This window comes from Tupaia chinensis, unplaced genomic scaffold, assembly GCF_000334495.1.
Source record: "Tupaia chinensis unplaced genomic scaffold, TupChi_1.0 Scaffold000469_1, whole genome shotgun sequence".
Taxonomy (NCBI): Eukaryota; Metazoa; Chordata; class Mammalia; order Scandentia; family Tupaiidae; genus Tupaia; species Tupaia belangeri.
Window position 1 is genome coordinate 102,012 of NW_006159978.1, and position 21,755 is coordinate 123,766.

Sequence of the window (21,755 nt, forward strand, 5' to 3'; positions counted from 1 at the left end):
TTTTTTTTTTTGCTAGACCTCTTGATTATTTAACTAAAGGGAGAATCTAGTGGGGAAGAGGTCTAACTAAAAGAAACATGAAGGCAAGGGGGCTGGGGCAGAAGGCAGCCTGGAGCTCTTAGTCTTTTCCTTGAGACTCTTACCCTATTAAACTGTTAGACAGTAGTTTTTAGTTTTTGTTTTATATATATAGGCCCAGTGTTTAATAATCACCCATGTGTATCTTTTTTTTTTAATCTAGGAAACTTTGATGTTTTTATAGGAACTATCAAGCTTGTAAAGATAGAATTTTATACATCAATATTGGTCAAATATTTTTGATTTTTGGCAACCCTAACTTTTAGTATTAGATCAGCAGCTTATGAGCATGTGCAAACAATAACAAAATTTGTTTAACAACTTTTTAATGTAAAGCTAAACAATTTTATTAATAGACCCTGTCAATATTTTTTATAAAATAAAGACCAATATAAGAATAACTAAAGCATGTTAACTTAACAACAAGAATTAAAAGGAGGACTTAGAGGGAACCAGGCAATAATGTTTTTGTGAGTCCATGTTTAACATTGGACTTATATCTTTTTACACCAATTTTATTTTTTAAACTCAGGTGTATTGTATTTGTTACTTAGCATGTAATTTTGTCAAACATTTTCTTTCTTTCTTTTTTTTTTTGGTCAATTTTGGCTTAACAATGAACACATTGACAAATAGCAATTTGAACTATAAAGCCATTCTTTAGTATTTTATTTAGTTTGTATAATGTTTAAATATTGATATTCTAGGAACTATTTAATAAACTAGAAAATAAAAGAAAAAATAGAGTTATCATTTTTTCAGTATGCAGACCTTCATCTGAGAGCCAGCTAAGTGAAGCTTATATTTGAAAAAGTCCATTTGTTTCTTCTGAGCCAGTTTTGGAATGCTGTCCATGGGTGAATGTTACGCAGTTGAAACATAAAGGCTGTAAAAATTAGTCCCCCCAGCATCACGGCTGCTGCAAGGGCAATAAGTGTGTGTCCTGGAAATGGCAGTGGTGCTTCATCGACATAAATCTGCAATGGTAAAAACAAGGTCTTTAAGCTTTCTGACTCTAATAATGCAAATTTTAAATTTTATACAACCCTCACAATTAATCAACTAGCAAAATCCTGGATATTTATCCATACGATAGGAAAATACTCAGTTGGAAAGACACTTGCACAATCATGTTTATTGTAACATTATTCACAATTGCTAAAGACATGAAATCAACTTAAATGTCCAAGAATGAATTATTGGATTGAAAAAAAATGTGGCACATATACACTACGGAATATGATTCAGCCATAAAAAACAATGATACCCTGCCACTTGATACAAAGTGGATGAATATAGAGGATTTAATGCTAAGTGAAGCAAAACAGACTATGAAAGACAGACACTGTATGTCCCCACTCAATATATACTGAATGTCTGTACTTTATAACAGGAGCTGAAAGATTAGAAGATATAGGAGCAGAGTCAGCAAGTGTATATACTAGAGACTGTATAGGAGAGGGAAATAAAAAGGAGAGGTGCAGGGGAAAAATTAATATACACAAGAATAATGTGCATGGTAATTACAATGAAAAAAAAATTCTGCCCAGAGTTATCAGACATTCAGCATCCACAAAACTTAAGAGTCCCTTGACAATCTTTCTTTTATTTGCTCTGTCATTGTTCTTACAGTTTCTCTCTGTGTTATTTCTGTTCCACCTGAAGAACTTCCTTATTTTAAAAGAGAAACTCTTGAGGACAGACAGTGGTGCAATGGTGAAACAGAATGTTCTGGATGGCAACCCACTTCCCTGAATATGCTGGGCACTGCTAACACCTGTGATTAGGCTGGCTAAGGGAGAGCTGGACTGCAGAGTCAAGATTGGGGTGCTGTCTTTCTTTCTCACTCATGGAAGAAATAAAGAAAAAGAGAGAGGGAAAGGGACAGAGAAGAGTTCTGCCTACAATGGATTCTCTTAGTTTTTCTTCATCTGAGAATATCTTGATACTCCCTTTATTCCTAGAGAATATCCTCACAAAATATAGAATTCTAGATTCATTCCTGGATTCCTTCCTACTCACCCCCAGGAGTTCAGATTGTTTCCCCAAACTAATGTTGATTTTTTTGACTGTTTTCAAGATTTTACCTTTTAATTTTTTTCAGTTTGAATAAGACGCGTTTAGGCACAGTTTTTTTCTGTTTGTTTTGTTGAGAGTTCATTAAGCTTCTTGAATATGTAAATGTACGTCTTCACCAAATTTGGAACATTTTCAGCCTTTCTTTTTTTCTCTCTCTTTTTTAAAATTTTATTTGTTTATTTTATTATTCTTTCTTAATTTGATGAGAGACAGAGAAAGTCTCCAGGTCTGGGATTTGAAACACTGTTGGCTATGTGGAAGCCCAGCACCCCAACCACCATGCTACTTGCTGGTCTCAGCTCTTATTTCTTTAGCTATTTCTTTCTGCACCAGTCTCTTTTCCTCAGCTTCATGAACTTTATCTAATGACATAAATGTTAAGTCTCTCGATGTTGTTATAAAGGTCTTCAAAAAACTCCTCCTGCTCCTTCTCCTCCTTTTTCATAAATTTAATAAGCTTTAAATTAATCATCAAAGGCTTCCCATTTATGAGTCACCTTAATGTTCTTCCCTGCTACAGGTGCTTGTTATGTAAACAGACATGATGCTCCCAAAGTTATTAGCCAGAGGAACTATTAAACTACTAACAGAAATATTTAAAGACAGAACAACATAGATTTTGGAAGTCTTACTACTGGGTCTACCAAAAAAAAAATTAGTAAAATTCTTTTATTTTAACTTTTTTTGAGATATTTTTGCTATAGGGTGTGTGTGCTCACTAAAGAAAGAGAGAATGAAAGAGAAAGTGAGAAATCACCCCCCAAGGCAGATGGCCATGCCATCCCTCTCCCCCATTTTCCTCTTGGGATTTTGGGCATGCACACACACACTCAGTATGATTTTCAAGTCACAGGGTTGGGGACTCAAACTGCATTCGACCATGTGGGAGTCCAGCACCTTAATCACTGCACTACCTGCTGGTCCCTTTTTAAATGTTTTTAAAAAATAATTATTTAATTTAATTTTATTCATTATTATTATTTTTTAAAATTCAACCAGAGAGAGACAGAGAGAAGAAAGTGAGAAAGCAAGCTGCCAGGTCTGGGACTTGAACCATGGTCTGCCATATGGGAGTCCAGCATCCTAACCACAATGCCATCTGCTGGTCCCAGTCAAAATTCTTATTCACTGCCAGCAGTATCCTTCCAGCAGTTTAGTAGTATCATGTTGGATTAAAACAGGGTATGTCAAAAATCCTCAAAGGAATGAAGTTTGTTCTTTCTCAAATTTCATAGAATGCACTGGATTGTCCAGGTAGGCATAAGCGTGGTTGTTGCATGTGTATGTTTGAACATGCAGGCATTACTTGAATGTATTAAAAATAGGACTTATAGTTGATTTTTAAATCTCTAAATCGATGAACCAATTCAGAATTTTGTAGTAGTTTGTTTTGAGACAAATCTCAAAACTGAAATGATCATTTGTGCTCTACTGTGAGGCATCATGTGAAAGACGTGTGCCTTTCATTTCTCTCTGTACGACTCTTACATATAGTTATACACGTAAAACTGAGATTCATACTACTCAACCATTAACCCAAACCAAAATAAAACAGTCAGTAATCCTATTTGATAAAACAAAACAAACAAAAAAAGCAAAAGCAGTTACTACAAAGATGTTGGTAAGTATCCATATTCATTTAAAATTTAGTATCTCTTAATTTCCAAAGATGCTCTGGGATCTGACTGTTGTTGAAAGCAAACCTAGGCCTCAACCTACTAGAACTTGGCTACTCCATGAGAATGTGTTGATAGTAGGCAGTCTACTGAACTTGAAAAGAAATGCTATAAACACTGGTCACCTTCTGGAAGCTGGTCCCACCTCTCTTACTCCATAATGAATGGTAGGAGAAAAGTGCAAAAGGGGGCATTTAAGTCTTTCTAGACATCCCCTTCCAATGGACATCTCTTGGATATAAAGTCAGCTTTCAATGTGTTGTGTCAACATCTTCCCAACTGTAATCCCACCTGTGATCACTTTTAGCACCTAAAGAGTGGATGTGCTGGCCTCTGAAGGCACAGGTGACATCAATACTAAAGCACAGTCTTACAAGGTGAGAAACGTTAGAAATGGCCAAATGTATACATGTTGGAATATTCACTTTGCAAGCCAAGTGACTTATATGATTGAATGTGTGAAAGAAATTGAAATAAAAAATAAGAAAAAAAAAAAAGAAATCAATGGCCAAGGTGGCAGAGCAGAGCCTCTGAACACAAGCAGGAAGAAGTTTAGCTTAATTACAGAACACGTACTCTTAAAATTACTATTTCATTGTGAGATAAAGTGCTTCACTTTTCCTTAAAACTATATTTCATTTTCCTTGAAAACAGAGTTAAGAGAAATATCAAAATTCAAAATGCTAAGAGCCTGATAAAAGACAATGCAATGAAATATCTATACCTAATCGCAATGGATTGTTTCTCTGCTAAAAATTTTTCCATTACTCTGAGTTTTAATCTTACCTCCCGCTGGACTCTAGGAAAAGAGGTGGAGATGGGCAAGGTGAGACAAGAGACAGAGGAAGTGAGTAACTTCCTGTCCTGGCCGTTCTCACTGGACGGTACCTGGCCATGAACTGAGGCTTCCACCTGAATATTAAAATGCTGGTGTTCTACTGACAAGGCGTGAGAACTGAGGTGGCTGAGGCCTCCCCCTCCAGTGGTGACTGCCTTGTGGCTGTGCCCCATTCTGTCCATCATAGGGAGGACGTGCCCTGTGACAACAAAAAGAAATGTCCCAGCAGAGAAAAGCATGATCACTCCAGTTGCCCAACTTCTGAACGAGCTTCTTTACTGCTCTTCTGTTGTCCTAAGGACATCACCAGGGACGCCAGTGGTGCTGCCAGTGCAAAGACCAGCGAGCGCTTGCTGATTTGATCCTGCTCTGGGCCAGCATGCGTTAAGGAAGCCAGCATGAAGCAGCTGGTGCTTTATGTAGCATTGCGGCCACAAACACATCTAACTGTGAAGGACAGGCTGCTGCTCCCAAAGCAGCACCATCGGCTGCAGCGTGGACGACCAGACCCAGCGTGGTGGTGACGCTGGAATTGCTAGGCCTTGTGCTGTTTCTGGTTGTCAGTAGAACCTGGGAGCCGTCAATCTAGTCCCCCAGCAACATAAACCAAAGCCCAGGATGAGGCGAGCACTGAGGCGGGTGTTCATCTGTGTGCGGTTGTGGCTTTGGCTGTGCTTCTGTTGGCGGACAGCCCATATTTCTGCCGCTTTGTCTGATGCAACCACATTCTGTTTCTCAAGGCGTGATAGTGTTTTCTCTCAAAAATATCTTCATAACGTGTGCGTACTCCTTCCGGCATGATGACTGCCAGTGCTGTCCCACAGAGAAGGCTGTCAGCCGAAACAGCCACCAGCTTCAGTCGCTCATCTGACAAACTAACAGCCAAGGGAAGGATTCCAGCCATGTAACATCCCACCGACAGAGCAGACAGACGATGGACACGAAATCGTTCACTCTGCCCTCTGCCCTTCTGCTTCATCCATCACTACTTTTTTTTTTTAATAATTATTTATTTAACTTTATTCATTCATTTGTTTTGAATTTGATCAGAGAGTGAGAGAAAGAGAGAGAGAAAGTGAGAAAGCAAGCCACCAGGTTTGGGACTCAAACTGTGGTCAACCCTATTGGAGTGTCCAGCACCTTAACCACTATGCCACCCACTGGTCCCATCTATCACTACTGAACTACAGATTTCTAGTGGCTTCAAAAGATGCTTAAGCTTTTTGTGTGTGTGTGTGCATGTGTGTTTTTGAGAGGTTTTTGCTATAAGGCACATACGCTCACCAGAAAGAGAGAGACAGAGAGACAGAAAGCAAGAAATCACCCTCCAGGGGGATGGCCATGCTGCAATTCCTTCTCCTCCATTCTCCTCTCAGGATCTTGGGCATGCACACACGCCCCACGTGATTTTAAGCCATCAGGTCCGGGACTTGAACCGCAGTTGACTACATAGGAGTCCAGCGACATAGTCATTATGCCATCTGCTGGTCACCCCCCGCCCCCGCCCTGCTTTTTTTCAAGTTATTTTATTTAATTTTATTCATCATCATCTTTTTTTTTTTTTTTTTTTTTTTAAATTTGATTAGAGACAGAGAGGAAGAGAGAAAATGAAAAAGCAAGCCACCAGGTCCAGGACTTGAACCACAGGGGGCCATGTGGGAATCCAGCACCCCAACTACCATGCTACCTGCTGGCTATGCCTAGGTTTTTATAACATGCATGGTGGTTCCAAGAGATCTATAACCTCCAGTTCTTGTAACTTCCCCACTGGTAGATGTGTTCACGAGGCACTTTTCTCTTGAATGTACCTGGAAACAGCCCCTTTCTGCTGGTACGAACACCAGAGATAACTGTCAGCAATCCTAAATACCAGTCACTAGGTTCTCAGATGCTGGTCCCTAGATTCTTGTAAGTTAATAGAAGTGGGAAAAGTCAATGATGGAGAGGGACTGTAGCTGATGTGGTGGGTGAGGCACTGGACTCTCACATGGCTGACCACAGTTCGAGTCCCAGACCTAGCAGCTTGCTTTCTCAGATTCCCTCTCTCTCTGGTCAAATTAAAAAAAAAAAAATGATAAGTAAAAATAAATAATTCTTCTTCCTTTTCTTTTTTAATAGAGATTTTTTGCTATAGGGCACGTGCACTTGCCAGAGAGACAGATACAGAAAGGGAGAAATCACCCCCTGGCGGGGGGGTTGGCCATGCCACAAACCCTTTTTTTCCATTCTCCTCTAGGGATTTTGGGCACACACGCACACACACATAGCTATTGTGAGTTTTAAGCCATCAGGTTTGGGACTTGAACCACGGTCAACCCCATGGGAGTCCATCAACATAACCATTACGCCATCTGCTGATCCCAATAAATAATTCTTAGAAAAAAAACGTCGATGGGGAACATGTGGGAATGTGAGAATAAATTACGTCAATTGTCAGAATGAAGACAGCAAAGGGACCCACTCTACCAACACACTATGTCTCAGGTGGCAGCAGGAAAAGAAGGAAAACCCACACAAACTTATTTGTTTCTTAAGGGCTCCTGTTTCCCGAGGTGACTCCCACAGTGATCCCTCCTTCCCAGGGATGAGACCAGCCCACTAGTTCCAGAAACGCCCTTCCGCGGCGAGGAGGGGAAAACAGAGTGCTGCAGGCGTTTAATGAAGGGCCGTGAGGGCTCAGCAGCAAAGCTGGCGCGCAGCTGTCTCCGCCCTCTCCTGTGGTAACCGTGGCACACTCTGCTCTGCGCGCCTTGACCCGGAGACACCTATACTGCAGCTGCAATGGCCTCCAAGTGGCACTTCTCCACATTTACTTCTGGATTGTCTCCCTGTCCCCTCCCTTCCTTCTTTTTAAAAAATGTTTATTTTTTCTAGTGACTTTCAAGTTCATTATTTTTATTCTCCTCTGTCATATCCATTATGCTCCAGAGTCTATCCAGTGATTTAAAGATTTATAACATTGTATTTTTTGGCTCTAAGATTTCTTTTTTTGTTTGTTTGTTTGTTGTTGAGTGGTTTTTGCTGTGGGGCACATGTGCTCGCCAGAAAGACAGAGACAGAGAGAGAGAAACCGAGAAGTCACCCCCCCCCAGGGAGGCTGGCCACACTGCCATCCCTTCTCCTCCATTCTCCTCTCGTGATCTTGGGCGGGCATGCACAAGTGCCCAGTTTAAGCCACCAGGTCCGGGACTTGAACTGTGGTCGACTACGTGAGAGTCCAGTGACACAGCCATTATGCCAACTGCTGGTCCCTCTTAGTTTGTTCTTTTTTTAGTTCTAGTTCATCTAGTTCTCTGTTGAGAATTTCTCTATTTCCATTCATTTCAAAAGTATTTACCTTTACCTCATGGAGCATGGTTATAGTAACTGGTTTAAAACCTTTGATAATTGCATTTGTTGTTGCTTGTTCATTATCCTTTTTCTTCAGAATTGGTTATATTTTCTTAGTGCTTGGTATAATGAGTAAATTTCGGATATTATCCTAGACATTTTTGGCATTATATTGTGATACTCTATTCTGTTAAACATTCTCTGAAAAATGCTGATTATTTGTTTTAGCAATCAATCAGACTGGCTGAGTTCTTTTCTTTCCTTTTTTTTTTTTTTTTGAGAGGTTTTTGCTATAGGGTGTGTGCGCTTGCCAGAAAGACAGAGAGAGACAGAGAGACAGAAAGTGAGAAATCACCCCCCCCAAGGGGGGATGGCCATGCTGCAATCCCTTCTGCTCCATTCTCCTCTTGGGATCTTGGGCATGCACGCACATGTGCCTGGCGTGAGTTTAAGCCACTGGGTCCAGGACTTGAACCGCGGTTGACTACATGGGAGTTCAGCGACAGAGCCATTATGCTAACTGCTGGTCCCCAGACTGGCTGAGTTCTGATCACAAGTTATGCCTCAGCTTCTGTAGGTAGTGGTTTCAATGTCAAGCCAATTTTCAAAATCACTGCTATGCTATTTGTGTCTTCCTAGTGCATGTGCCAATTGAGTTATTCTGGAACCTAGGTTGTGTTTATACTGCAGGTTTATTTCAAAGCTTTTGCTATGCTTCTTTAGATGCGCTCTGCTCATGCGTGGCTTGGTACTCGTGCTGGTTCACATACAGAATCAAGAATCCCCATCTCCAGCTCTCTTCGGTTAGGGATTTCCCCAACACTCTCCACTCTCCGAGGCCATTTTCCCTAGTCCTGTGGGACGAAAGCTGGGATTCGTTTTTTTTTTTTTTTCCTCCTGGGGGTGTATATACTTGCTGGAGAGAGACAAAGAGAGAGAAAGAGAGAGAGAGAGAGAGAGAGAGAGAAACAAAGAGAGAGAGTGAGAAAGCACCCCCCATATGGAGATGACCATGCCGTAATCCCTTCTCCATCTCCTCCTCCTTTCAGGATGTTGGGCATGCACTCCCAAACATCTGGCATATTTTTCGAGCTGCTGGATCTAGACCATGTACTCAAACCATGCAGTCAGCCATGTGGGATTCAGCTGTCTCTACCATCATGCCATGGACCAGCTTTGAAAGCTGAGATTCTATGAGAACTTTGGTCCCCGGTACTATCCCTATTCTCTAAAACTGGGGGTCATTTAGTGCCAAAGAGATCAGAAAAGAGAGAGAAACCTAGTGGAGATTTCCTCTCATGCTCCTCATGCTTCCTTTTCCAGTTTCTCTATCTACTTGGGTGGAGTTTTCTCCCAAGGCCTCAGCGGTGTGCACTGCTGTTGTGGCTACTCAACACCATAGCAGTGCAGGGTCATTATTGGGATTGGAACTGTAGCAGGGTCAGGACAGAAAAAGGGGGAAAAAAAAAGAAAACAAAAAGAAGGTGTGATAATGTGACAGACAGTTGACAATATAATACAATGAAATAGTCATTCATCAGTTTTTATCAAATCCTCATTCCTTAAGCAGCAGATGAATAAACACAAATGAGTTGTTGCTTCCGTGGGATAATTTGTGAGACTAATTTTGATTCCCAATTCTTTTAGATCTTGAAAGGCCTTGGAATATTTAAGACTACCATTGCTATTCAAATAACCAAAAGGAGGATAATGCTGGAAACTAAAATGTTATATACATCTGTCCTATGGGGACATGGATGAATGGGAAGAGTATGAAAACTGGGCTAAATCTTGGAGATGAAGAGGGAACAAAACCAAACCTAGCTATCATTGAAAAGTCTCCTGGCTTCAGTTAGTGCCGGCATCGGTGCATGCCGAGCGCCCTAGCTTTACCATCTCCGACAACATCAGTCCCATTCTCCAGGGAGGCCTGTCTCCAAGTCTTGTCCGTTACACACGTTCTGCCATTTCCTTTCTGCAGTGCCTCTCCAGTAGATGCTTGTCACATCCCTAGCCACCATCCCACTTGATACCTTGTACATTCACTGTACCTGAAATTCTTCAACTAGGTTACAGAAAGTGACCCCTGGAACAACGGATACTCGAAAGTGAAAAAGCTCAGAGCCCTGTGGAAGAAATATACTCCGTCATTATCACATCGACACGCATGTTCCTTTAAGTAAAAATAAACACTGGGGCCGTCCGATAGATGTTGCATAGAAAGGTTTCTGTCCCCCTTCCTAAGGCACTTGGACTTACTCTTAGTATATTGTCTACAAAGTGGGACTAAAATAGCTTCTGTTTTGATAGTCAGTACTTCAGAATGAAGAAACAAAACATGAGGCCTGACTTGGCCTTGATGAGTACTTAGGGTTAACTCTCATGCTTGTGATTTCGATATGTCCTTTCATTTTTCTCAGTTTTCTCAGTTCCTTGGGTTTTATCAACTTCATGTTTTCATTTTATCAATGTGAAAATTTCATTTTTATGGGCAGCTAAAAATTGAAGACACGTGCCTGCATTTATCTCCATGAAGAATTCTGAGGCCAATTCATCCCCTAACTTTTGAAGGCATCCCTTCTGCTTCACTTTGCTAGACAATCTGTCTTGCCTATCAGCTTAAAAAATAGTGAATGAATGTTAGATTCAACTCTCTGATACCTTTAGAAATAATAACATCAAGATAAATGGAGGAAAATAATACTCTTCATGTACTTTAAAGTTGCTGTTGAGTAGTTCCCACCATTCGTGGATACCAATACTTCAAAACTAAAACCAACTTTAGTTTAGACATACATTTTCTATTTAACCTCAATGCAGTGAAAACAAAGATGCTGTCAACTTACTTTTATACTTAAGTTGAGACCTGACGGGTTATACACTGAAGCTTGAAGAATTGGCTCTAAATAATTTTTCATTTTTCTAACATTTTCCGGTACACTGTGTTCTAAAGATACATGAAGTACATTTTAAGCGCACATGTTATTTTCTTATTTTGCATAAAATTTGCTACATACATTAAATTACAATGAAAAATTCTACTCCATAACATGATTAAGTTATTTCATACTTTTAGGTCTGTTTGACTTTGTACATGATATATATGTATATATGAAATTAAATAGGGACCAGCAGTTGGCATAATGACTATGTCACTGAACTCCCATGTAGTCGACTACGGTTCAAATCCTGGACCTGGTGGCTTCAACTCATGCCGGGCGTGTGTGCATGCATGCCCAGGATCCCCAGAGGATAATGGAGGAGAAGGGATTGTGGCAAAGCCATCCTCCCTGGGGGGGTGATTTCTCACTTTCTGTCTCTCTGGCAAGCGCACGTGCCCTATAGCAAAAACACAAAAACAAAAACAAACTTTTCCAAAAAAAAAAAAGAGAAATTAAATATATATAAAGTTGTATATACATCTATGTGTGTGCATATATTTACAGGAAATTAGACCTGATATCTCACACTGCCTTCAGGGCATTCTCAAGAAGGATGAGATTTCTGACAGCCTCACTTCTGATCACCTCACTTCTGCCATATTCCTTCCAGTTTCATGCTCATGACTAGTCTTGACTTGCATACTCTATGTGTTTTTGGTAGTGAGACATTTCAGAATCTCTGTAGTAGGGAATAAATAATTTTCAGTAATTGACAAAGATTCACAGTAGGCTTACCTAAGTCTAAGGATGTGATCTGTTATTTCAGCCTTTCTTGTCATTCTTTCTAAAATCACGTAGGTAGGACAGGGGTTAGAGACTGCAGTAGTCTAAGTCTAGGTGTAATGCTGCCAGTGGTATGGTTCTACTACAAGATAATGGAGTTACATCGGCAGCCCTGAGTTGAGATCTCGGGTTGACCTGAACACCTGGGGAGCACCCATCACACACCTGGGATCCCAGATAGCTGGGAGGGCTGGAGGGTTGTGGTGTGGTAAGATCTTGTCAATGGGGCCAACAAGTAGCATGGTGGTTAAGGACACTGGACTCCCACAGGGCCAACCATAGTTGGAGTTCCAGACTTGGCAGCTTCCTTTCCCACTTTCTCTCTCTGATCAAATTAAAATAAATAAATAAAATAAAGTTCAAGAAAATAATTCTTAAAAAAAAAAAGACCTTGTTAATAGTATCTCTCTTCTCCTTACCCCATGAAATAAATAAATAAATAAACTTAACAAAGGAGAAATTGCAGGGGTGTAATAGTATTGGGGACTTAAAAGGAAAAATAAGCTCTGATTGTAGCATTTGCCAATTCCCATGGTGTAAACGCTCTCATCATGATTAATTTCAAGTTACCAGTGGTTTAACAACCTGACTGTAAAAGGCTTCAATATTTAACAATCAGCACCCCAAATCTGGTATGAGCAGCCTCCAGCACACCACGCAAAATGAGGATATTATTTAAAGCAAAATATTTAGTTTAGAAGTCCACTGACTTTTTCATTTCAAAAATGCATATGTGTTGGGCAGAGTAAGATTCACTGAATACTAAATATGTGGATATATGGTAACATATTAATGACTGATTAGAATTTCTGTCTAGTTGGGACCAGCAGTTGGTGTGGTGATTAAGGGCGCTGGACTCCCTTATGGCTGACTGTGTTTCGAGTCCCGGACCTGGTAGCTTGCTTTCTCATTTTCCCCCTCTCTCTCACGCCCTTCTCTGGTCAAATTAAAATAAATAAATAAATAAATAAATAAATAAATAAAGTTAAATAAAATAATTCTTTTCAAAAAAGAATTTCTGTTTAGTTAAATCTATTTAGTTGGTTAATTCCATTTATTTACTTACCTACCTGTCTGTCTATCCATTTATCTACTACCTCAAAGACTCACACATGAGCAAGCACAAAATGTATAAAAAAAATCATGTTTTAGATAAAACTGAATTAAATTTCCTTTTTCATATTTAATAATATTTCTGTATATTTCCAATTATTTTGCCATGAAACCTTTTTTGTTTGTTTGTTTTTAATTTTGCTGGGGGCACATGTATTTGCCAGAGAGAGAAAGAGACAGAGAGAAAGGGAGAGGGAAGTGAGAATGCACCTCCAAGGGGGTGTGTGTGGGGGGGTCACGCTACAATTCCTTCTCCTGTCTTTCTCCCTCCTTTCTGGATTGTGGACATGTACACACATATATCCAGAATATTTTTCAGGCTTGTGTCTGATTTGAACCCAGTTGGTGCTGTGGGATCCAGCTGCCTTAACCACTATACCACCAGCTGGTAGAAACTTCACTCATACAAGATAGATGCACACATTATCTGGCAAACCTTTTATAACCCGCTCTGTACACTAAATAAGCAGTGAAAGGAAACACTACACCAGCATGCAGTACAGATTTGATCATTATTTTGAATGTTTTGCATTTCATATTCTTCAAAAAATACTTTCATGCCATAGAACCCAGGTCACTTGAACTGGTGAAAAAATAAATGCGAGACAATGAAAACAGTAAAACAGTAATGTGTCGACTGATTCGAATCCTTTTCCAAAGAAGCCCTGGCTGTCTCTTGTGTAACCGGCTGTGTAAACCAGTAATAACAACATTACTTATGAGATAAATAATCATGGAAAGTTATAGAATAGAGAACACCCTACTTAGCTTCCAGTTTTTCCTCATGTTTACTTCGGTAACAGTCACCAGATAGGGAGACTTCACTGAGATGTATCCATCTTCAGTCTTGATCTCCAAAGAAATCGGATATTGTGTGACTGGAAACTTGTAACGAGGAACCTAAAATAGAAATTCCAAGAGTGAATGGCAGTTTGGAAGATTTGTTAGTAATTTCATTTTGAGCTAAAAAAAATGAATAGATATATTTCCAATGGTCTAGCCATTCTAAAGGAAATGTACTTCTAAGGTTTTCTGCCTTTTCGGTTACGAACATGCCTGTCTTGTAGGAGAATCAAGGCGGTGTACAAACACTGTGGTAACAAAACTCTTAACTTTCAATTGGCCTTTTTTTTCATAGGAATTTTTTATGATGTCATTCAGAACTTTTTGGCTGATATTCTGTGAGGCCATGTGCGAACTGGGCCTTGCCTATTCCTCCTTAAACCACTCTTCCAGCTAGTCACAGTTTTTCAGACAGTTTTAAGCTCAGGCTATGGAGTCAGAGTTCAAATCCAGCTGCAATGCATGCTAACAGTGCAGCCTCAGGCTTCGCTGTGACTAGAACTCAATGAGGCCAATTGTGGAGAAGGCTGACAGCAGTGTTTAAAAGAGTAAACTCTCAAGAACTGCTGTTTTAATTCAACAAGTGGCATATAACGACAGCTCTCATACTGTGTTCTGACTCTATAACCAACATCGTAAAGACTATAGTAGAGACGGGGCTGGCAGGTGCTATGGTGGCTAAGGGCGCTTGACTCCCACATGGCCGACGGCAATCGAGTCCTGGACCTGGTGGCTTGCTTTCTCACTTTCTCTCTCTCTCTGTCCCACTCTGGTCAAATTAAAATAAATAAATAAAGTTAAATAAAATAATTCTTAAAAAGAGACTACAATGTACATAGTCTAACATAATCTCTTGATATACTATATACATAATATACATATATAGTCTGCACTATATATATATATATATAAATATACAGTCTTTACATGTAGTGTCACCAGGCCTTTGAACTGGATCTGCTTGAACATTATACCATCTGCACATTTGACTCTGCTAATGAAAATACCAATATTAACTTGCTATGTCATTGAATGCTTCGATACTAGCAGAACGAGTATTATCTGGCACAGAACTCGTTCTCTTAATCAACATATTGCATTGGTTTTTATTTGTCACCATTATCAGACAAAGTGCCTTGATTACAAGAACTTGGACTTCCGTATCCAAGAGCTTGATACATATTAGATATTTTAAAAGTTAGTTGAATGAATCCACAAATTTGATGAATCACAGTGCTTTATAGGTTACAAATTGCTCTTCAGTGTATGTATGTGTGTGTGTGTGTTTATCTTTATAAGAATCCTATGAAATGAACGGCAGTGCAGGTATTATTATTTTATTATACAGAAATGTTTCATTGATTTGTCTAGATGTATTTAAATCCTGATCTTTTTAGCTGTGTCAAATTCAGTTCTATGTCATAGGACAGTATTTTTATGCCTTAGTTTTCATGTTTAATCAAAAGGTACATTTCAAAATCTTATTAATATAAAAATACTCTGTCTCCAGATAATTAAAAACTATCTTACTTTTTCTCTGCAATCTGAGAATGCAACGGCATATGAAAATTTCTGATCCTCTGTGCAATTACACTCCGCTCGACGGGAAGCATTAGCACACTGCTTATATTTACCCGCTGTCTGCAAATAGAAGTTACATAGGCTGACTTGCTTTTCCTTTTTGTGTTGCAGGATTTCTACAAACTGAGTAAATGGCTAAAGATTTATTCCTCGAATAAATAAAAATCCGAAAAATTAAAAGGGGAAAATGCAGGACCAGCAGATGGGGTAATGGTTACATTGCTGGACTCCCATGTAATTGACCACAGTTTGAGTCCCAGACCCAGACCCAGGGGCTTAAAATACATGCTGGGCATGTGTGTGTGGGCCCAAAATCCCAAAAAAGAGAAGAGAGGAGAAAATCTCTTTCTTAAAAAGAAATGGGGGGGAGGTTGCCATTAATATAAGAAAGAGTTCAGTATTTCTGAATTTTGATGGTCTCCTTTGAATCCAAGCACTACTCAGCTGCTTGCCAGTTGACCTTAGCCCAGTTGCATGGGACCTAGAAAATCTGTGTCATTCTGAATGGCATGTCAGGATCACCAAACTCCCTAATCATGCCCCTCCCACCACAGACGTATGAAGACAGGAAAGGAGCAGATTGGATCTGATGGGCTGCAGACTCCATCACACACTTCTCAAACCTACTCTTTCTCTTTCTTTCTTTCTTTCTTTCTTTCTTTCTTTCTTTCTTTCTTTCTTTCTTTCTTTCTTTCTTTTAGAGAGATGTTTGCTATGGGGTGTGTTTGATGGCCAAAGAGACAGAGAGAAACTGAGAGACAGAAAGTGAGAAATCGCCCCGTGGGGGTGTGTGTGGTCATGCTACAGTCCCTTCTCCTCCATTCTCCTCCCAGGATCTTGGGCATGGACACACATGCACCCAGCATGAGTTTTAAGCTGCTGAGTCCAGTACTCAGTGGACTATGTGGGAGTCCAGTGATGTAACCATTACACTGTTGGTTGATCTTAAACTTCAGGGTAAATAGGATCAGCTATAGAAAAGGTTTTTAAAATAATTTATTTTATTTATTTTTATTATTTTTTAATTTGACCAGAGAAAGAGAGAGAGGGAAAGTGAGAAAGCAAGCCACCATGTCCAGGACTCAAACTGTGGTTGCCCACATGGGATTCCAGCACCTTAATTAACCACCACGCCACCTGCCAGCCCCTATAGAAAAGTTTTTAAAATGCAGGTTTCAGAACTGGACCCATAGTCGTTTCCAATTCAATAGCTATGAGAAAAGATTGCAAAAGATGCATCATAAAAGTATTTCCACCGTTGGGACCAGCAGTTGGTGGAATGGCTATGGCGCTGGATTCCCATGTAGTTAACCTCAGTTCAAGTCCCAGACCTGGTGGCTTAAACTCACGCCGGGTGCGTGTACATACATGCCCAAGATCCTGAGAGGAGAATGGAGAAGGGATTGCAGCGTGGCCATCCCCTTGGGGGTGATTTCTTGCTTTCTGTCTCTGTCTCTCTCTGTCTTTCTGGTGAGCACATGCGCCCTTATAGCAAAATATCTCTCTAAAAAAAAAAAGAAAAGAAAAAAAGAAACCACAGAGGCCAATGTGGCTAGAGCAGAGGAGGCTGGGAGAAATCAGATGTGACGCCAAGGTTGAATCATGAAGGACCTCACAAACCGCTGTTAAGAGTTGGGTTTTCGCTCTGAAGGAAATGGGAAGACTGAAATGCCAGTTTTATGTCTGCATGTGTGCTTGTGGGTAGGAGTGTACATGAAGTGCCTTCGTACATGTGCATAGACAGAGACTCCACAGACATCCACGAGGCTTCCTCAAGAAGTTGGCCCACAATACCCGTTTCCTCTGAATTTAATGGTTCCTCTCGGCCTTTCTATCTTGCTGGTATCACTTTTCTAGAGAACCAGGGTGCTGCTGCGATTTGGTAATTTTCTAGGCAGAACCCGTGAGGAGTTTAAATATGCCTATGTTGGAGTGGACAGTCTTCTCTTTTGGAAGCCATTTCTATCACAGGGCTGGAGACAGGAGATGGGTCAGGAGGTTCCTTTCATTTGAGAAAAAAACATTAAAAAAGGTTTTATTCTCCTTTCACTTCCTTAGAAATCCAAATGGGAGCCTGAGAGAATAAAGGGAAAGACACAGTGTACCAGGCCTGTCACTCAACTTGTTTATGATAAATCTCAGCTTCAACTTGAAGCTGTTTTTTTAAAAAAGGAAACAAAATCCCTGCTTTTTACATGCTAAATATCTTGGTAAACATGCCATGAAACACAGATTGGATTTCGATTTTGATTTCCTGGCCCCCAAATTGCATCCAAGAATAGAGTGCGAGGAGGGGGCTGAAGCAGGGCGGGATGAGCAGGGGTCACAGCTGCAGCAGTCACAGGACCAATCACAAAAATCACTGCACCTTCTCGTTCAAGTCCCACAGCTAGGTCCACCCGTAACCCTTCCAAGTGACTTCTTAAATTCAAATAAAAACAAGTTTATTTGTAGAAAGATTGCTTACCTTGGATTTATGATACAGATTCCTTGGTATAGGTTTGCTAGGATCTGCATGATAAAAATTATCTGTAAGTGGAATAGCAATTCCCATATTAGATGGGGGCCTGTAGTTTATCTGCAAGTGATTAACCAAAAAAGTGTAAGTCATCATTATTTACTAAGACTTTATTTTAAAATTTAATTTTATTTATCATTATCATTATTATTATTTTAAAATTTTTCTATAGGGCTCATGTGCTCACCAGAGAGAGACAGACAAACAGAGAGAGAGAGAGAGAGAGAGAGAGAGAAAGAAATTGAAAGCAAGTTGCCATGTCCAGGACTCGAACTGTGGTTGGCCATGTGTGAGCCCAGTGCCCCCACCACCATGCTACCTGCTGGCCCCTAAGACTTTAATTTAAATAGCTTGGTTTTCTAAAAAATCATCTAATGTAAATATTTCATTTTTAGCTCTAGGTATTAAAGTAAATTTTTCTTTCTTCAACATTCCTAGCCTTCATTTTCTGAAATTTCAACAACTGAACCCTTAGTAATAAATGTGAAATTTGTAGATAAATAAAAAACACTTTTAGTACCTAAAATAACTGTCATAAAATCAATGCAATAACCACTTTAAAAATTAGGCTTAGTGATGTTGCAAGTAAATAATCCTTCAAGTTTGGCTATTTTCTTTTTAAAATAGGTAATAAGAAATAAGACAGTTTTGGGGCCAGTTAGTCGGGTGATGGTTGGGATGGCTGGATCCCACATGGCTGATTGCGTGCTTGAGTCTTAGACTGCAGCTCAAGAAACACAGCGGGTATGTGTGTGTACATGTCCGTTATCCATTCTCCCCTCAGGGTAATTATCCTTAGGGGAGCATACCAGGCCTGTCACTCAACTTGTTTATAAATCTCAGCTTCAATATGAAGCTGTTTTTTTAGAAAAAGAAAATAAAAACCCTGCTTTTTACATGCTAAATGTCTTGGTAAACATGCCGTTAAACACAGTAGTGAACTTAAGACAACAAGAGTAAAAGTTAACAAAAGCTAAACATTGCAGCCTAAACAAAATCCATACCAAAAATAAAGTTAATTATCATTGGTTACATAAAACTTTCCTGACTGGTTAAAACTTAATAGTAGATGGGACCAGTAGTTGGCGCAATGGCTATGTCGCTGGACTCCCATGTAGTTAATCACAGTTTGAGTCCTGGACCTGGTGGCTTAAACTCATGCAGGGTGTGTGTGCGTGCATGCCCAAGATCCTGAAGGAGAATGGAGGAGAAGGGATTGTGGCATGGTCCTCTCTCCTGGGGGGGTGATTTCTTGCTTTCTGTCTCTCTCTGTCTTTCTGGTGAGCACACACACTCTATACCAAAAACCTCTCCAAAAACAAAAACAAAAACAAAAACAAAACCACCCACAAACTTAATAGTAGAAAACATGCTGCAAAAGGCCGTTTCTCTGGTTCACTCAGAGCAGCATAGGACAGAGGCAAAAGATGTCACTAAGATCAGTAAAGGGCAGGACTGCTGGTACCTAGCTCTGACCTCCCAGAAGCATGGCTACTGTTTGGATTTATGATACAGATTCCTTGGTATAGGTTTGCTAGGATCTGCATGATAAAAATTATCTGTAAGTGGAATAGCAATTCCCATATTAGATGGGGGCCTGTAGTTTATCTGCAAGTGATTAACCAAAAAAGTGTAAGTCATCATTATTTACTAAGACTTTATTTTAAAATTTAATTTTATTTATCATTATCATTATTATTATTTTAAAATTTTTCTATAGGGCTCATGTGCTCACCAGAGAGAGACAGACAAACAGAGAGAGAGAGAGAGAGAGAGAGAGAGAAAGAAATTGAAAGCAAGTTGCCATGTCCAGGACTCGAACTGTGGTTGGCCATGTGTGAGCCCAGTGCCCCCACCACCATGCTACCTGCTGGCCCCTAAGACTTTAATTTAAATAGCTTGGTTTTCTAAAAAATCATCTAATGTAAATATTTCATTTTTAGCTCTAGGTATTAAAGTAAATTTTTCTTTCTTCAACATTCCTAGCCTTCATTTTCTGAAATTTCAACAACTGAACCCTTAGTAATAAATGTGAAATTTGTAGATAAATAAAAAACACTTTTAGTACCTAAAATAACTGTCATAAAATCAATGCAATAACCACTTTAAAAATTAGGCTTAGTGATGTTGCAAGTAAATAATCCTTCAAGTTTGGCTATTTTCTTTTTAAAATAGGTAATAAGAAATAAGACAGTTTTGGGGCCAGTTAGTCGGGTGATGGTTGGGATGGCTGGATCCCACATGGCTGATTGCGTGCTTGAGTCTTAGACTGCAGCTCAAGAAACACAGCGGGTATGTGTGTGTACATGTCCGTTATCCATTCTCCCCTCAGGGTAATTATCCTTAGGGGAGCATACCAGGCCTGTCACTCAACTTGTTTATAAATCTCAGCTTCAATATGAAGCTGTTTTTTTAGAAAAAGAAAATAAAAACCCTGCTTTTTACATGCTAAATGTCTTGGTAAACATGCCGTTAAACACAGTAGTGAACTTAAGACAACAAGAGTAAAAGTTAACAAAAGCTAAACATTGCAGCCTAAACAAAATCCATACCAAAAATAAAGTTAATTATCATTGGTTACATAAAACTTTCCTGACTGGTTAAAACTTAATAGTAGATGGGACCAGTAGTTGGCGCAATGGCTATGTCGCTGGACTCCCATGTAGTTAATCACAGTTTGAGTCCTGGACCTGGTGGCTTAAACTCATGCAGGGTGTGTGTGCGTGCATGCCCAAGATCCTGAAGGAGAATGGAGGAGAAGGGATTGTGGCATGGTCCTCTCTCCTGGGGGGGTGATTTCTTGCTTTCTGTCTCTCTCTGTCTTTCTGGTGAGCACACACACTCTATACCAAAAACCTCTCCAAAAACAAAAACAAAAACAAAAACAAAACCACCCACAAACTTAATAGTAGAAAACATGCTGCAAAAGGCCGTTTCTCTGGTTCACTCAGAGCAGCATAGGACAGAGGCAAAAGATGTCACTAAGATCAGTAAAGGGCAGGACTGCTGGTACCTAGCTCTGACCTCCCAGAAGCATGGCTACTGTGTCAACGTAAGTCAGACCTGTGAGGATCAAAGGCACGCCATTTTGCTAGCTAAAGAGATAGCAAATTCCTCCTCCCCCCTCAAGCTCCTTTCCCAGGTAAATAAATGTATACAAGAGAGAAAAATTAAAATACACTTATCTACAGAGTAAGGATTTTAAAATATCAATGTAATCCCTACTTCAAAAAAAAATTTTTTTTTTCAAGAAAAGCAGTTTTAACTTTAATAAATCAAAGAAATGCTAAGGAACTTTGCTTAAAACTTAAAGCCAGGAAACAGGTTAGGATTCTGTTCAAATAGTAGGTACATGAACCTATCAACAGCTCAAGACAGGACAGAAATCCTTAAAACTAGAAAACAAAGCCTAGAAGAAAATCAGCAATGTCTCAGCCAAGTCATAAGATTCTATTTCACCAGTTCGGTCACATGTACTTACAACTTCTGTTGTGGTTCAACCTTCCTGACTAAATTCTGGGATATAATATTCAACTCCAGACTTGTTCCTATGATTAAATTGGCCAATTTCCTTGTTTTTGAACTCTTATTTCTGTGTGTCTGTGTTTAATTTTCTTGGTATAGCACTCCCTTAAGAACTTCTTGGAGATCTGGTCTGGAGTTGGTAAATTCTTTCAGGTTTTGTTTATCTGAGAATGTTCTTGTCTTTTCTTCCCATATGAAGGATAATCTTGCCAGGTACAGTATTCTCAGTTGGAATTGCTTTTCCTTTAATACTTTGAATATATTTTCCTGTTCTTTCCTCACTCACATTATTTCTGATGAGAGGTTCACTGTTAGCCTGATGGGATATCCTTTGTAGATAACTTGACATTTCTCTCTTGCCAGTCTTAGTATCTTGTCTTTGTCTGTGTTTTTGGTCAATCTGGCTATAATGTGCCTTGGAGAAGATCTTCTTGGGTTGATTCTATTTG

The 21,755-nt window shown here is 39.7% G+C and overlaps 1 protein-coding gene and 1 pseudogene across 1 annotated transcript in view; both read right to left on the reverse strand.

Moving 5' to 3' along the window:
* Positions 1-732: 732 nt before the first annotated feature.
* The window catches only part of CATSPERB (catsper channel auxiliary subunit beta), a 159,021-nt gene continuing 137,998 nt past the window's right edge, over positions 733-21,755 (reverse strand). The window contains exons 22-27 of the mRNA XM_027774693.1: positions 17,731-17,841; positions 15,213-15,323; positions 13,604-13,739; positions 10,848-10,948; positions 10,053-10,127; positions 733-1,055 (exon numbers count right to left, since the gene is read on the reverse strand). Of these exons, the coding sequence (XP_027630494.1) occupies positions 867-1,055; positions 10,053-10,127; positions 10,848-10,948; positions 13,604-13,739; positions 15,213-15,323; positions 17,731-17,841 (723 nt within the window). The 3' untranslated portion in view covers positions 733-866. The remainder of the gene's footprint in view (positions 1,056-10,052; positions 10,128-10,847; positions 10,949-13,603; positions 13,740-15,212; positions 15,324-17,730; positions 17,842-21,755) is intronic.
* LOC102476091 (zinc transporter ZIP9 pseudogene) lies at positions 2,516-5,650 on the reverse strand (annotated as a pseudogene).